Source organism: Natator depressus, chromosome 6 (assembly GCF_965152275.1).
Source record: "Natator depressus isolate rNatDep1 chromosome 6, rNatDep2.hap1, whole genome shotgun sequence".
NCBI lineage: Eukaryota > Metazoa > Chordata > Testudines > Cheloniidae > Natator > Natator depressus.
In genome coordinates this window covers 40361764-40379699 of record NC_134239.1, presented here as the reverse complement: position 1 = coordinate 40379699, position 17936 = coordinate 40361764, and the positions used below count along the sequence as shown (strand labels likewise).

The following is a 17936-nucleotide window of genomic DNA, read 5'->3' as shown; positions in this document are numbered from 1 at the left end:
GTCAAAGATATCCAGATCAACATGATTCCCGGTCGTCTCTGATATGCTAGTATTTGGAGCATTTTCTTCAACACTAACCGCAGCTGGAATTTCTTCATTAGTTTCAATATGTACTTTAACCACCTCAATATTTTCAATATCAATACCAGTATTTTCACTTTTTACTTCACTACTACTTTCACTATTTGTTCTGTCTCACTGTTGGCACTAACTGATACAAGAAAGGAATCAATTTTGCGCATTTTTGCTATCATTTCATTTTCCCTTTCTTTTGTATAGCATTTTTTTTAACTGAGAACTGCTTAATTTCTTCCTTCCGGTCATATTGTTAACGCTTAGGATTGTCGCGAGCATGTTCTTTACTAAATGGTGTTGCACCGTCATGGGTGGTTCCAATACGCACTATAATTGGTAGAATTGCGGTGCGCGTCACTGATGCAGCAATTACAAAAATGCTGCTATTATAAATTTGCCGCCCCTGCAAATTTGCCGCCCTAGCCCTAGGCCTTGTTGGCCTAGGCAATAATACGCCGCTGGCCTTCGGGCCAAAGAGTTTGCCCACCCCTGCCTTAACTGCTAATGACACTATCAAGTCTGATGCAGAACTATTTTTAGTCTAGATACCAAGATCATTTTATAGGCCTGTCAAGAGTGAGAGGCCTAACCTTTTATCTAATTTTTAAAATATACTTATTTTCACCCTTCAAAATTAGAACTGTCACAAAGGAGAATAATTTACAAATTTCCACCTACATTTTATTTTGAAGATAAATGTGGGGCTTTGGTTTGGGTGAGTCCCTCTGTTTTTTGTGTGTGTGTTTGAAAGGACATCATCAAGTAACTTAGGCCTCAAAAGTAACTTACATTGTTAAATAGCATGGTAAATATCTTCAAAATGCAATGTTTTTTAAAAAATCTATCACTGTCAATGAGAAATTAATACATAGGCTGCAGTTTTCAAAAGAGCCTAAGGCACCCAACTGCAATTGAAATTTAAAGGGAGCTGGATGTCTAATTTCCTTAGGCCCCTTTAAAATTTCCAGCTTTAAACTACAGCCATTGTTTATACAGGACCTAAAAAATCCATTCTGCTGGCTATACATCTGCATTTCACTGACACCTAAGTGTAAATTAAAGGTATCTGGAGCCTGTATCTGCCAGCATCTTGAGGTTTGCCCAAAATCTTCAAGGCTCTACTGGGCAGATGAAAATCTCCACTCAAGAGCTGCCAGCCTTGAGCAAATTGCGATCTGGGTTAAGTAAAGTTTTGCACATCTGTAAACTTAGGCAGGATTGGGCCCAATATTTTTAATAATCTAGAATCAGAAGTTTAATAGCTTTGTTTTTCACTTTTAAAATCTCTCTAATTTAGTTTCTTTATTTCTAAAATAAACTTACATCGTCTTAGTGTATGTATGTAATTAAAATGCAATTTAAGGCTCTACGGCTGCTTCTATTTCAAGGGTGGAAGTTCTGTTGAAGGCCATAATGCAAGAGGGAAGCTAATACAACATACTGAAAAAGTGTCAGACAGAAGATTCAACAACTTTGCTATCCCTACCAAAAGCAAAGCTCACCTCTTCCCACCCAAGGCAAAAGCCTGTGGAAGTAGGCAGACCTTTCCTTGCAGCTCTGGTCAACAAACTATGGTTCTTTCACACTAAATAAAAAGACTTTGTAAGATACACTGAAAACATCAGTGAAATGCGAGTGACATACAGTTTTGGATGGATTAGTAAATACTTGGTGTCTCTTAAACAGATAGAAGAGCATTTTTTATTGTTTATCACGTGTTCATCTAAAATCACTTGCAAGATTTACTAGGAGTTTGCTTTCATGTTGTGGTTGGCCAGTTTGGAATTATGTGAGACCTTGATCTTTATTTGTTGAGTCTGTCCCCTTTTATTATTTTGTTAATCTAAAACATTCTTACAGAGTAAATGGGCTAACCTGATTATGCTTGTGTTGTGACAGGGTTATATATTTTCCTGTTAGGAGTATAAGATGAAGATTTTATTGCAGTTGAGAGGCATTTGAACTATTACAGCTCTCTACTGCTGTTTTTTAACGGGTTGTAATTTTATCCAGCTAAAACTATAATTAAATAAACAGCATTTTGTTAAAATCACAAAAACATATAATTAAATAAAGAGCATTTTTTGATCACAAAAAATAGTGTAAGAAGTAGAAATACTAACCTTTTCATGAACAAAAAATAATTTTTGCTGATGATCCCACGGCTACTTACAAAAACTGAAACACATACACGAGCCAATGGTTAAACATTATATATTTTTAAAATACTGACAAAGGCGGGCCCAGGACTTTGGAGAAATTTTGAATGTATGCGAACTGCCTTGCAGTAACATGTCAGCTCTCTCCCTCTTCCCCCCCCCCCCCCAAATCCACCACTGCAACCTGAAGAAAAGTCCGCGTGCCTGCCTTAGGTGCTAAAAGTCCTTACATGGGCAGGGAGCCGTTTCCCTGAGCGCCTGGTTTTTTTGATTTTATTATAACTGGCTGTCCCGTTTTAAATTATGTTTCCCGTTATCCTTCTGCTGGGCCAGCGGAAACGAGGGAGACTGTAAAACCGGCACTGGGGGCGGAGCAGGCGGACACGAGAAGCCGGGGCTCATTCCCCCAGGCACTGGGGTGCGGACAAGGTCCCTGCCCCGCCCACGCTGCCTGTACCTCACGCGCTCGCGGGGCCTGGCCGGGGGGGCGGATACAGGGAGGACGGAGCGCGGCCTAGATAACCAATGGGGAGGGGGGCGCTGCTCAGGAAGGCTCCGCCCACGTCCTCGGCTAGATCCCAGCTGGGCCGGCGGCCGCGGGCGCAGTCGGCTCGCGGCGCTGGGAGCGGCTAGCCATGGCCAGCGTGCGGGAGAAGGCGGCAGCTTTGAATTTCTGCGCTGTGTACAGCCCGGCTAACAAGCCCCCGGGTACGGGCACGGGTACGGGCACGGGCACGGGCACGGGCACGGGCACGGGCCGAGGGGGGACGGGGTGAGTGGGAAACACTGTGGGGGGAGCCGAGCCGAGGCGTGACCCGCACGCTGCCCTCGCTCAGCCCCGCTGGTCCCGTCTCCGCACGCACCCGCGTGAAAAGCTGCTGGGAGCGGGGATGTGTCTACGCAGAGGGAGCAGGCGAGCAGCGGGGGTGGGGGGAATGTGTCCTTGAACCTGTGGAGGCGCTGCCTGCCTGAGGCTCTTCCCCCCCCAGCCCCCTCAGCAGTCTCCCTGCAGTTAGGTCTGAGGGCGCTTTCCCCAGGCCTGCAAGGGTGGCGCTCACGCAGGTGTGTCTTCGGTGCCCCAAACCCATTCTCTGTGGAGGTGTCTCTGCCGGGGGAATCTCCCTGTCCCCGTCCCCAACGACCCTAGAAGTTACCCTCTTCCCTTTGCCTAGAGCCTGGCATTGTGAGGGAGGGGCGATGAGGGGATCTAGTGTGGGTATGAGCAAGTAACAGTCAACTCCATCCTGCGGGGGCGAAGGGGAGTTGTGTACTCTGACCCTGGCACAGGATACTGTGGTGTCACTGTTTTTTATCCTGGTATCTGAGATGTACCTGACCCTAGCAGCACTGCTCCCTCGCTGGGTAGGATATGCAACTGGCTGACTCCTTGTCCTATTGACAGTATTTCAGAACTTGCCTGGAGTTTCCTGAGTCCCAAACTCCTGGAGAAAAGTGTTTCTGCATAAGAGGCTAAGCATCTCTGGGTTATATTCCACAGCTGCACAAGCTGCAAATTGAGACTCTAGTTTTGTCTCTAGTAACTTGTACAGATTCATAGGTACTTACAGACTGCAATCAAGTCATCCCTTAACCTGCTCTTTGTTAAGCTAAATTGATTCAGCTGCTCAAGTCTGTCACTGTAAGACAGGTTTGCTAATCCTTTAATTATTCTTGCAGCTCTTCTCTGAACCCTCTCACTCCTATTCTGGATTCCTCGGTTTACATGTCCAAGAATTGCATTAGCCCTTTTGGCCAGAGCATCACCTTGGGAGCTCCTGTTGAGCTGATTATCCACCACAGCTCCTAAATCTTTTTCAGAGCCACTGCTTCTCAGGATAGAGTCCTCCACCCCATGTAAAGGTGGCCTACGTTATTTGTTCCTAGATGGTTATGGTTTTCATTTAGCCATATTAAAACACACACTGTTTGCTTGTGCCCAGTTTACCAAGCAATTCGTATCTCTTCGTGTCAGTGACCTGTTTTTATTATTTACCACTCCCCCAATTTTTGTGTCAGCCACAAACATTATCAGTGCTGATTTGTAACTTGTAATCTCATTTAAAAAAAAAAAATCAAGTTAGATGGGATCTGTTTTCCATAAGCCCATATCATTGGCATTAATAATAATACCCTCCTTTAATTCTTAACTGAGTCCTGTATCAGCTGCTCTGTTATCTTTCCCAGGATCAGTGTCAGACTGACAGGCCTATAATCACCTAGGACATCTGGTTTATCCTTTTTTTAAATGTTGGCACAGCATTAGATTCTTTTCCCCACTTCCCTCCACCCCATCCCCCAGTCTTCTGGAACTTCCCCAGCATTCCAAGACTTCTTGAAATTAACATTAACCTAATTTGTTGACCAGGATTATGAATGTGATGCCTCTCTGCTCCCATCTCCTTCGTACCAGAGGGCCCTGAAACATAAATTGACATCAGCAGGTTTCTACTGAGCAGAGTTATTTTTTCTAATGTCCTCTTTATTAGATTCAGAGTAGCAGCCGTGTTAGTCTGTATCCACAAAAAGAACAGGAGTACTTGTGGCATTTTAGAGACTAACAAATTTATTAGAGCATAAGCTTTCATGAGCTACAGCTCACTTCATCAGATGCATAAAGTGGAACATATAGTAAGATAGATATATCTATATACACATACAGATAAATTGGAAGTTACCATACAAACTGTGAGTGGCTAATTAGTTGAGCTATTATCAGCAGGAGACAAAAACTTTTGTAGTGATAATCAAGATGGCCCATTTATTAATGTTAACTTTGAGCTGAATTTTGAGTTTATCAGTCAATGAATATTGCTGCTACCAGGGTATGTGCTGCTGGATAGCCATGACTGACCCAGTGGATGTTGGCAGTACTTTCTTAACTCCTGAATTTTGCTTCCACAAGTGAAACAGGGCCATTTATTTAATAAAAGGGGAGATGCTATATGATCCGTTTGGCTGCTTGTGGAAGTTAGTATGTGTAAACGCTACATAGGTTTGGGGTGCATGTGTATACTTGCGAGGATGTGTTCCCTTCCTGTATTGGTGGGCTTTCTATCAGAAATCTGTATGAAAATTAACACGGTTAACATATCCTGTTGGCAGCCATAGCAGAGAAGCCAGGGAGTTCCAAACATGCAACTGCTGGGATTATAGGGTCCATAGTTTTTTAACTTGCTGGTGGTTTTAAATTCTGTAGAAGATAAATGTCTGTGTAAGTGGTCCCCTATATATATCTCATGTTGGTTGTCAGTGGTGTCTTGAACAAGGTACTTTGAGTGGAAAATCACAGGACGCTACCAGTTAAGGGCAGGAGAACTTTAGCTGTGAATAAGTAGCAGGCTGAGGTGCTGGGGGAAAGAGCATGCATGAAACCAGTGTAATACATTTGCCTAGCCTTTTTTTTTTTCTTGGCTGAGTGATAGCTTGCTCTGCAGTTTTTCAGAATTATATACTCTCCTCAGAGCAGACTATCAGCAAATCACAGTAAATGCCGTTACTAATGCGTTCCCTGTCCTTCCGCCATTAGGTTTCAGCTTAGCACAAAAGCCATTTGGAGCAACATATGTATGGAGCAGCATCATCAATGCTCTTCAGACTCAAGTGGAAGTGAAAAAGCGGCGACAGAACCTGAAATACTTTAATAACTGTTTTATTGGCTCTGATGCAGTGGATGTCATCTTTGCTCATCTCCTCCAGAACAAATATTTTGGGGATGTCGATATTTCCCGTGCTAAGGTAGTGCGAGTGTGTCAAGCACTGATGGATTACAAAGTGTTTGAGGCAGTTTCAACTAGAGTCTTTGGAAAAGACAAACGGTCCATGTTCGAAGATAGTAGCTGCAGCCTCTATAGATTGACAAATGTACCTAACCCAGAAGACAGTCCATTTGAGAGAGAATATGTTAGTAGTCAAAGGTTAGTACTCAATGGTATGCAAAGATAAGATGCTTTGCAGTGGGGAAATAATGCTATTTTTTGTGGTTTGTGTATTTAGTTTTTCTTGAAAGGCATCCAGCTAATCCCTTCCATCCACAAAACCAGTACAGCATGGGTGGTTTTTACCTGTTGGAACCACATCTTCAAATGAGAAAGTTCAGTCTCTATGTCGGTTCAGCCCTTGCCATCTCTGTCCAAGAAGTCACAAGGACTGAAATCAAGGAGCTAGTTGTGGGGAGGAGGAGATGGGATGTTTATCCACTAAGTGGATTGAGACCATCAGTCTCATCTAATGGAGGTATCTGATCACTAATCACATGGAATAATGTTCAGTCACTGCAATTCTGGTGTGGATTTGGGCTAGTAATCCAGAGGTTGTCTCATTACCAATTGACTGAGCCATGTAGTCCCCAAGAAAAACTGCAAAATTATTACTGTCTTGCCACTTTTGGAAGTCCCTAGCTGTTAAAAAGATTTGTGTAAATTAGGCCCCAAATTTACTGTTTTAAACCCCGAAAACAACTACTTTTATGTATACAGAGGTCTGTCTTCTGAGTAGCTGCACTTATGGCCCACAGTTCTGCAAAGTTTGCACATGCAATCAGAAAGCGAGACTAATGCAGTTAGTCTTGCTGTCCAGAGTTAGATAAATGCAAAAAAAATTACCATTTTAAAACATTATACATATTCCTATGTTGATGAATGTTTGAAGAAATTTGCTATATAAAAGTTGTTGGGCCAAATTCATCCCTGGCATAATTGCACTGCCTTTATTTTTGGGATGAATTTGGCCCATTATCTTTATACTTCTATAAAGCAGTCCTTTACTTCCTATTTCTAGCTGCTTAAAGCAGAAATGAGTGGCCAGCTGGAGTTGCTATGGTATTTCTCCCATCGTATGGTGGATAGCTGAAAAGAAGGAAAGACACTTGGATCCAGTAGGCCATGACTGGAATCAAGTAAAATATGGACGTGGGTGGAGAGGGAGCAGGGACAGAAGGGCTAACAGCCTACAAACATTTGTGTTCATGTTAAGCTTGTCTCACAGGCTGTTTCCGTACTGCCTTAGCAATGATGTGAAGCAACAAGAGGTGGGAACACAAACTATATCCTAATCCCAACAAATCCTTCACCGGGGGTGTGTGCTGTGTCTGGAACATCCCGTTCTCCTGTTTTATTTCTCCCATTTTTCAGGGGTCATTTTGGAAGAGAACTCCCTGCTGCTTCAGAGGGACCTGCCAATTCCAGGCCTGAAAGGGGAGGCAAGGGTGAACCAGTACACGTGCTCATGGCTCTTAGCTGGGTTCTGATAAGTGGCTGCGTCTATATGTGCTGCCTGTGGCTACAGGGAAGGCAGAAAAGCTTTCCAAACAGTGCACTGCTTTCGTGCTCCGTGATATCTGTGCAGCCTAGGATGGAGAGTCGTGGCAGTGAGCTAGGGATATTGGTGACTTGCTTTCTTCCCTCCTCTATAGCACACTGTGCAGCTTTGTCACTTGGTGCTGCTCTGTTTTACTCCATGAACAAGTAGTAAGGAAGTGAAATGAAATGTCAGTTTCCCTTGCATTGTTCAAACTGGAGCAGAGCAATGAGAGCAAAGGGAATTTTAACAAGAAGCTCAGAGGCACTTTTACTCTACTTTCGTCAGTCTTTAGGAGTTTTGTGCTCTCTTCCGCCTGCCCCTCCCCTGCCGTTATTCTGCAGAAGCATTCAGTAAGATTTTTAAAAATAAAGCTCTTTATTAATTGGCACCAAGGGTAGTCACTGTTTCATGTGTATAGATTTGATTTTTAATAAGTAAATGGGGCCCTTATTTCTGAAGTCCTGATATTGGATCACCCTTTCTCTTTGTCTCAGACTTGAGAAAATGGCATTTAATTCTCCTCCAATCAAATCAGAAAGCTTAGAAGATCTCTGGGAAAACTTGAGTCTAAAACCTGCTAATGCTCCTGAAGTAAACCTCTCTGAAAGTTTGTCTCGTCAAGGTAAGCCAAATAAGATGTCCCAACTACTTGTGGGGCAAGGAGGAAGGACTAACTAGCACGACAGGCGTACACCTTTCCAGTCTTAAACTGGAGGAAAGATGTTAAGCTAGACTCTCTTCAGTGTTTGTTATGAAACTCAAAGTTCAAAACACAAGGAGAGCATTGTGCGCTGACGTTTTGTTTTAGCTTAGATTTTAACAGAGATCCGTTATCTCCAGTTTAAACAATACATCAGTGTAGAAATTTCTGAGGGAGAGCACGCTACTGTCACGGGCTGGCACAGATTCATACTGGAGTCAGAAATCTTCCCTGTTTGTCAGTTAAAATCTTAAGATACAGTCATACCTGACTTCATCATAGACATAACTCATTGTTGGTTCGAACTCTTTTCCTATCCCGCAAAATGTGCATATGCTCTACCCAGTCTCCAAACTTCCCCCTTAATTGCTTTATATGAGAGGGCTTAAAATGGTGGCTGACAGTTCGTGTTTTCTCACTCAGTTTAAACTGTTTGTAAAATTTAGATTTTTGGATTATTGCTAGATGTTTCCTTCTCTTGGCTTGATTCAAATATACTTCCTGGAAACTACAGTAGACAGGTCTTTTAGTTTTCAGTTATGGAAGCCCTAAATGTGGTAGGGATCTACAGCTAAGAGTCATTGTTTGAACTTCAACAAACCTTTCTTTCTTCAGAAGGCCCTGTGAGTATGAATTACCTGACTTGATTCCTTATCTATGACAAAGATTGCTTGCAAGTTAGAGTACAAAAAATGTAAAGCATTTCAGACTTATCCAAAGGTAATTCTACTACTCTAACAGCTAACTAAACAAATTCTTTTCTCTTGCTGTGATAAAATGCCCTTAAAGTTGATAAGAAACCCACTCCTTGTTACTGGAACCCCGTGCTAAGAGAACACTGAAGTCTGTTAGAGGAAAGAAAAATATTGTAACTTTCTTGACTCTTCACTTCACTAGCAGGATCTCACTGTCTTTATATGCTCCAACCCCTCCCAGTTATTAATGAAGTATGGCAAGAACAAACAATTGCTCGTCTGCTGCAGCTTGTGGACCTTCCACTTCTTGACTCTTTACTTGAACATCAAGGGGTTAGGTCCAAGCTTCCCCAACCCAAGAAGGAGGCGGGATGCATCATCACAAGCAACTACATAGACAGAGAAATTCTCAAGGCTTTCAGTGACTCTCAGTAAGTAGAAACTTATTTAACTGTGAGAGCAGGAAGCATTTCTGGACAGTTCTCTTCCTAAGTCACATAGAAACCCAGCACAAATGGGCCTGTTGTTGAGTCATCCATAGGCATGACTGTAATAAGCGTGATCAGCCTCCCTTATTGCATGAAAGACAACAGGCATGGATGGTATCTACTGACTGGGTTGAATAGTGATATAGTTTGCTAACATCAGATTCAACACAGACCATTACTGCTGATTCCTGGAAGGTCTGTGAAAGCACTGATAGTTAAGTAAGGAACAAAAGTGCCCAAATGTCTTAAAATAAACTTTTAAAATGGCAGCAAAATACCACTGGTTTTTCATTTGACTTAGCAAAGTTGGTGAATTCTCCAGTAAGGGCTACCTTATTACATGGAGATGTAAACACTCAAAATAGGGTTTAACTTTCCAACACTTGTAGATTGTGAGCAACATGCAACACAAGTCAAGAAGCTATTGGACAGAAATGGAGACCAGACCTGGGACTGTGTTTAATGATTTCTCGAGGACAGAGAGATAAGCTTGTCCATCAGCCACCTTCAATTATGGTCTATTTTATTCTAAGTAAAGGGGTTTCTACACATGGTGAATTGACTTTCTTTTAGCCAATCATCCTTTTAGTGTGAGGTGTTAGGAACTCTGGTTTGATAGGAAACTTTTAAGTTGAGTCTATAGCAGTGGTCCCCAAACTGTGGGGCATGCCCCACGAGGAGGGCATGGAAGAATGTTCAGGGAGTGCATAGCTGGGCCTGGGCCAGCCCCTACAGGAGATGGGGAGGGCCCTCCGGCTGGCTAGACCCGAGCCCAAGATTCCCTGCTGAACCAACTGTGCAGTAATGGAGGGGGATGTGTGTGGACAGATTCCATTACTGGTAAAGGGGGGTGCAATAGGAAAAGTTTGGACACCACTTGTCTATGGGGAATTAGAGTTATAACTTATCCTCTTCTGCTGAGTATTCCAGATAGATATGTCTTTGGAATTACAGCAAATAGTGGAAAATCAGCTGGAAAATAATTAAGCACACTCTCCTTTTTAATATTAAAGTATTAACAGTGTAATCTTTTAATGTAGTTTATTTTTAATGAAGGGCTTGGTCGTAATTGTGTATTACTGCTGTGTCAACTCTCTGAGGTTTCAAAAGGTTAGCATTGTTCAGCATGGAATTAAACTTGTCTCACACCTGAAGTATGCAAATACAAAAAGCATGCTGAGGTATGCAGTAAGTCAACATCATCTGCCTTGAAATTTATTAAATGTCGTTTTTAAGGGTTAGCACTTCTGATCAGAATAGGTGCTGGTAAGTTATTTCAGAGTGGGGAGAAATTAATTAGACAAAAAAAGAAAAGCACCTGATTAGAGGAGATGACAGTGAGGATAGGTAACATAAAATGTTTTCTTTAACCATACTGCACAACAGAAAAAGAACCTAAAACTACGTGTGGCTGTATAATTCCTTCTTTTGGATTCTGGAAACTCTTAATCAACCGTGAGTGAGCAGACTAAAAATCTCTTCAGTGTACTTAAGAGATTTCAAATCCTTAATCATTAGTTTAAAAAAGTCTTAGCCTGAAATTGTATAGTCTGCTATTAAAAATATGTATTGAAACCTGTCCTTATCTGTTAAGATCAGATCAAAGTTGAGGAATCTCTGATCAGGTCTGGTAATTACACCTCATACATAGAATGCCACTTTGACCTTGTCCAGCTAAATGAGATTACAAGTATTTCAAGCAAAAGGAATCCTAAACTCCTATCTTGAAAAGCAAATAATGGAGGAACAGACGTTTAAACCCTTAACTTGATCCTAAACTCTGTCTAGGTTCTTAGGCTTTGCCCGTTACTATATCATCTGAGCACCAAACATATTTTCATTTACTGGTTTGAACATTTACATGGATGTATTTGCAGAGTCTTTTGTCCTCTGGAGACAAAATTCAGCTGGCTGACTGTTTCATGTCTGTATCTTCATAGAATTATTTCTTGGTCTTTGGATAATGGTCTTTCTTTCTAGGACTGATGAATGGCTCTCTGCAGCAATAGATTGCTTGGAGTATCTTCCAGATCAAATGGTGGTGGATATAAGCAGAAATTTGCCTAGTCAACCTGATAAAGCAGACGCATGGAAACTACTGCTGTTTGATACCATTGGTAGATACTACAGCCAAAAGAAGGAACCACTGTTAAGCCATGCGTCTGACATCCACACAGGAATTACAGAGCTGTTGGGTAAGTGAAGTGAAATGAAATGAAGCTGAGATCCCAGGCTCATCTGGTGAGTGGACAGCAGGACTGGGTACGTAGCTGTCGGGCTTCAGGTTTGACTGCTGTGCTACAAAGGTATAAACTCTAGTCCTAAAAACTAAGCCTATGTCGGCAAAACTTAGTTGCTCAGGGGTGTGAATATTCCACCCCCCTGAGCGACGTATGTTACACACTGACATAAGTATTCATGTGCACCGTGCTATGTCGGCGGGAGAGCTTCTCCTGCTGACATAGCTTATGCTGCTTGCGTGGGTGGATGGATAAATATAAAAAAAAAAAAATATTTTTATGCCAACAGGAGAGCTCTCTCCTGTCAGAGTATCTTCTCCACATGTGATGCAGCCATGCAGCTGTATTTAAGCAGCAGTGCAGCTGTGGCCTAAATTTTGAGTAAGAGAACTCTAACTTAGGAGCCTCAAGGCCAGATTGTCTACACCTGTTCAAAGTGGGTGTGAAACTCTAACTTTTTGATGTGACTGTATTTTATACCTGTTTTACACAGGTGTAAATGACTACGCAAGATGTAAAGCAGTAGAGAATCAGGCCTAAGTTACCATATCTACTTCCATACAACTTCATTTTGGCATATCTGTATTGGTTCATTAGAATTTACCAAGTGTTCTTTTAAGCCTAGTTTGGTTTTCGTTAGGTAGATATGCGTATAGCTCGCTAGTGGCTCCCCCCACCCCACGCTGTGGATAATATATTTCATTTAAAAATACTTCAGAGGTGAATAACCGAATATGATTCACTTTAAATATGGCTATTAGCCAGGATGGGCAGGGATGGTGTCCCTAACCTCTGTTTGCCAGAAGCTGGGAATGAGCAACAGGGAATGGGTCACTTGATGATTACCTGTTCTGTTCATTCCCTCTGGAGCACCTGGCTTTGGCCGCTGTTGGCAGACAGGATACTGGGCTAGATGGACCTTTGGTCTAACCCAGTATGGCCATTCTTATGATTATCTCTGCCATTTCCTTCAGCTGCTTCCACCATCACTGCCTTTAGTCTTTTCTAGGTTTAGCTTGAGCCAGCTCACTCTCATCCATGCCCCTAACTTGACTAGACTTTACCTGAAGTGCATCATCTGAATCGGACAAGATCGAGGCATACAGCGGGGAGTCATCAGCATACTGAAAACACAGAGCCCCATCTCTCTTTACCAGTCCTCTTCTGAAGTGTGCCACTTGCTATTCAGAGAGTTACTGGAGGAGATTACCTTAGTCTTGTGTAAATTAACTTTTAAATATTAAGTTCAATTGGTGCCAGTAAGAACTTCAGAAGTAATTCCCTTTGAAGACTCTATACAATGCAATGTCTGGCACAACTGGAGGTCATGCTGATATATTAGCTTTTTTTTTGTAAAGTTGCCAATGTTGGTTGTAACGTTGACTTTACAATTCAATCTTATTTTGTGGAATGTAAATTGCTAATTGAAGTTGACAAAGTGAGATCTCTTAAATATGAGTGTAGAGAGTTCAGGTGTGGCGTGTTCTACAATGGCAAGCCAAACAGACCTGTCACCAGACTTGTCAACACTGATTATCATGGTACAGGTGGAAAACACCTGGAATCCGAGTGTCCAGGTCGGGGGGCGGAATTGCTAAAGGTTGTTTGAGCATAAATGCAGCCTGATCAGGGCAATGATCATGTGTCACTTAAGAATACTGAAGAACTTAAAGCAAAGTGGCCTGTGAAATCATTCAGGGCATAGAATTCTATAGAAGCTGCCAGAAGTAACACACATGCAAAAATGAAATTATTTCAGTTGGGTGGTTTGTTTAGTTTTGTGTTTATCTCTTTGTCTCTGTTAGTATGCATCCTGTTGCCTTACAGGTTCAAAGCTGGTATATAATTTAAATATTTTTAAATCAATTGATTGAGAAATATTTTCCATTATAAACCTCAAATCTGTATAAATCTATTTACGGCTGCATAATCTAATGGAAAAAATTTGTTTGCTTGCATAGAGACAAATTACTCCTAAATTTTAATACAAGAATCAATTACCTTTCTAAAACAGGAGCAGAGTGAAAGAGAAACTTGCTGTTCGCACTGTGGATACGCTTAGGCCTGGTCTATGCTACAGAGTTAGGTTGACGTAAGGCAGCTTACGTAGACCTAATTCTGTAAGCGTTTACACTGAAACGTAGCTCCCGCTGATGTAACTCGTCCACTATGCTGACATAACTCCACCTCTGTGAGAGGCGTAGCGCTATGGTCAACGCAGTGTCAGTGCAGACACTTGTGTTGCTTATGGCAACTGTTGTTGCTTTTCAGAAGCCATTGCACAATGCCCCACACTGACGGTTAAATCGGTGCAAGCGCTCCTGGCGAGGATGCACACCGCTGACGCAAGGAGTGTAGTGTGGACATACAAAAGTGATTTGATTACTGTGGTGGCTGTGTGTCAGTGTAACTTTGGTCAACTCAATTTGGTAGTGTAGACTTGCCCTTAGTCTCTGCTTAGATATGTCTAGTTTAATGGATAACTTTATCTGTTTTTGTTGGTTAATTTACTAAAAATTAATGTTTCTGGACTTTGATCTTTCAAAAAAGATATATAATAGGAGCATGAACCTATTCAACTTTGTGTTTTGTCCCAGTGAATGGAAAGACAGAACCAGCTTTAGAAGCAATTCAACTCTACTTGAAGCTTTTGGATAGTCAAACTAGAGAGGAGTTTAGGAGGCTGTTGTACTTCATGGCTATTGCAGCACATCATTCTGAGTTCAAGTTGCAGAAAGAGGTAAATTTAATGTCCAAGATTTCTAGCACTTTTATAACTTCCAGCAGACTTGTAATATCTGTGGGGGGGTTACCTCTGTGTCTTCATATAATTTAATGTTGAAAGACTGTATGCTAAAAAAGTACGGTAAAATGAACAAGCTTTCTTGTTCACCATACTTAATAAATAAGAAAACTATAGCGCAACCCTCTGACTATTCTGTCACTCTATTTTGTAGAGTGACAACAGGATGGTTGTAAAAAGAACATTCTCTAAAGCTATTGTCAACAATAAAACTTTATCCAAAGGAAAAACTGACCTCCTCATTTTGTTCTTGGTGGACCAGCAAAAAGACGTTTTAAAGGTAAGGCTGAGAAAGCAGCCACCTTAAACAATTGAACTAAAATACATCTCAAATCTACCTAAAACATTAACCACAGAAAATGTTTATATTTTCTACTCTCTTGTTCAAGATCCCAGCAACATTACATAAAATGGTTAGTGATAAGCTGATGGCTGTACAACAAGGACAAGATCCTAATAAGGATACAGGTAAGTGTCTTAATTGCCTTTTAGACTATAAATAATGTGTTTTAAAAGTCACTCTCTTTGTAATCTGGACAAATACGTAATCTCACTAAAAATGCAGTCTAAGACTGCATCAAAGGATCCTTTTTAAAACTGGGTGTGTCATGAAAGGTACAGAACCATCTTAAAGGCAAACATGCCTGTAAAATCTACAGGATGGCTAATTCTGTCCCATTGCTTGTAAATTATCTGACTGTCTTTCACATGTCTTTAGGCTACACCTTCTGCCAGAAACTTGATCAAAGTGAATATCACTACAGTGTTCAGAAGACCACAAAAGCTGAGCTGTTATCTTTGCTAAAAACTATTGATGAAGATACAAAAATCTCTGCCAAGGAGAGAAAGAAGCTGCTAGGTCAATTTCATAGTAGCAATCCAACTATTTTCATGCAATACTTTGGTGACAGAGTTACTAATATGTGTGTGTAATTTAAAATTAAAGAAATGTAATCTGTACAGTAGTTTTCAAAACATTAATGTCTTTTTTTAAAGATTTTGTATTCATCCACATAATAAAATTATTTTGAAGATGAATGGAATTTACAAGTAATCAAATTATAAACTATAATCTTGGCCTTCAGTTGCTTTTATAAAGCAGCTGATATTTATGAAACAGTCTGAGTGCTCATTTTAAATTTTTGTTGCTGAATTGCCAAAACAATGGCAGTGAAATCTGAAACCAAGAATCCCAACTCCTGTATTATTTTTAATATTACTTTCTTCAAACATGGAAGTAAAGTTCTGTGACAATGGGAAGTGAGTCACTTAGCAAAAGTATTTACTTCTGGCTGCCTGGGACTGGTTTTTGGCGGGGGGGTTATTTCTCCTCCTCCAGCAATTTTTTTGGTCTTGAATCTTAGACTAATCTAACTGCCCTTGTAGACATAGTTCAAGGTAACCTATCTTTCCTTTTTTTTTTTTTTTTAACCAATGCAGTACCACAGTAGTCTAGAAAATTGTGTAAACACTTGTTTGGTATTCCACAACCTGTATCAAACTAACTGAACTCTCATCATGTTAAGATGACTCATTGTGCCAATTTAAGCTTAATGGGGGAATGACTTGATCATTAAGGGCCTGATCCTGCTGTGTACCCTCAACTCCCATTGACTTTAATGGCTTTAGAGTTGCTGTAGAAAAGATAATATTCAGTTGTAGCTGGATATCAACTGGTTTAGCAGAAAAGCCAGTCTGAGTGCTTTAATGAATCTTGGTTACTGCAAAGTAATGGTCAGTGATGGAGTGCTCTTAGTATGAACCTTCTAGCTACAGTTAGAGATTTTGGAACAAACACAGGGATTTTGAATTCTACAATGTGGACATGTGATTTGTCCACATAAATCCACAGTGAAACCCTGGAGGCTGCGATGTATCTTCCTATTGTGCTCGTAAAGATTAGTGAGAGCGTAGTCATCAGTCTCTTCAATGACGTGGAGCCAACTTTGCCCTTACCTGGAGTTGAGAGGGTTTCACCAAGCTGTTGGTGCCAGTAAAAACAGTTTCCCTTCGTTATGTATGTCCCTTGCTGTACAGGAACTCTAAATTGCATTATTGCTGTCTGCCTTCATTGGTGCGGAACAATGTAACTGAGAAACTATCTACTATTTAATTTGGGAGAGTAAGGATGGTTAATTAGTGTGCCATAATGCAAATAGCCACTGCCATTTAGGGTTGCTGAACTACAGGGGCAAAAAAACTAGATGGCTGTTCCTCCAGCTCCCAATGACACTCTGCTCCTTGGCTCCTAAATGTGAATTATCCTGAAGAAAGATCAACAATAGTTGATGCTACTTAATGGGTCTGAAGTCAGTTGACTTTCAGACACAGTGTTGATTCAGTGTAGCTAAAGCAAGATAGGCTCTTGCTATATTTTTCTTATTAGGTTACTTTTAACTACATTCAAGATGGAGATTGAACTGTGCCTAACAGCTGTAAATCTGAGAATTCATGACATATGGCAGATCATTGAAATGGTCTTTGCACTGGCTCAAGATCAGAGTGAGTATTGTGAAATGGATCATTGAGCTGCCTAAATCCAAGCCTGTTTCTGAAGATGTCCATAAAGTGCCTCATCTTAAAGGGTAGGAGTATAGACTTATTACAAAATGCACATTACCTAGTACTCCAGTAAGAACAGCAATGAGCACATACAACACCTCTATGCAAATATTACATAATCTTTTCTATAATATGACAGCTCCACTCTCCTCTCCATGAAACGGTAGAATTTCATATACCGCAGAAGTCAAGATAAGTATTGTGCATAGGCAGTGATCCCTATTAATTCAATATATAATTTTCTGTGCAACAAATGGCTGCTCAGTCCACGCTGATCTGTATTTTTGCTTCTGTTCTGGTGGATTTTTTTTTTTTAAGTGAATTGATTGAGTACTGAAACCACCTTTATTGCATTCTGGGGAAAAACAAACTAGGTGTGAAGTAGTAGGATTCAAGACTCCCTACCCTTCCCTCCCCCTTCCTAGTCCCTCTTTAAATTTCCTAGTCCCTCTTCCTCACACCTATTTGAGGCAAAGAATAATTTCCTCTCCTTTCTAGAAGGGTGACATAAAAAGCAAGAGTTACAAAGAGGTAATTATCCATTTTGAAAAAGCTTTGGTAGCAAGTGACAAGGCTTATTTTTGTCAAGCAATATTAATATTGCTACACTTTTAACATGCCAGTTTTAACCTGCTATTACTATCCTAGCTCTGTGGGAACTGTCTGTGCCCATTTGTACCAAATTTGTTCTAAGAGTTTCCTCTCTTCAAACTGCCTTAATAGTTGATGTAATAGGGCAAGAAATACCACGTGTAGACAACTGTCAGTCTGAGTGTCTCAACTAATTTTACAGCTCCCAACACGTACTTTAGAGTATTTTCACATAAAGAACAGCTGATATTGAGTAATCTGGGGTTGAGTGTAAGGAAAAACCCAATAATACTTTAGTTCTTGAGAGGGAAGATTTTGTCTAGAA

At 41.0% G+C, this 17936-nt stretch overlaps 1 protein-coding gene across 2 annotated transcripts; it reads left to right on the top strand.

The window, feature by feature from the left end:
* The first annotated feature begins 2797 nt into the window (after positions 1–2797).
* Positions 2798–15391, top strand: DEPDC7 (DEP domain containing 7). Of its 2 annotated transcripts, none has more exons than XM_074956959.1 (9): positions 2798–2942; positions 5761–6148; positions 8027–8154; positions 9169–9358; positions 11396–11610; positions 14253–14395; positions 14613–14738; positions 14848–14926; positions 15177–15391. In XM_074956959.1, the coding sequence occupies exons 1-9, from the start codon at positions 2870–2872 to the stop codon at positions 15389–15391; spliced, it is 1557 nt and encodes a 518-aa protein (XP_074813060.1). In that variant the 5' UTR covers positions 2798–2869. The 2 variants fall into 2 exon arrangements, with proteins under 2 accessions (XP_074813060.1, XP_074813059.1); XM_074956958.1 differs by having other exon boundaries at positions 2798–2954.
* Positions 15392–17936: the final 2545 nt, after the last annotated feature.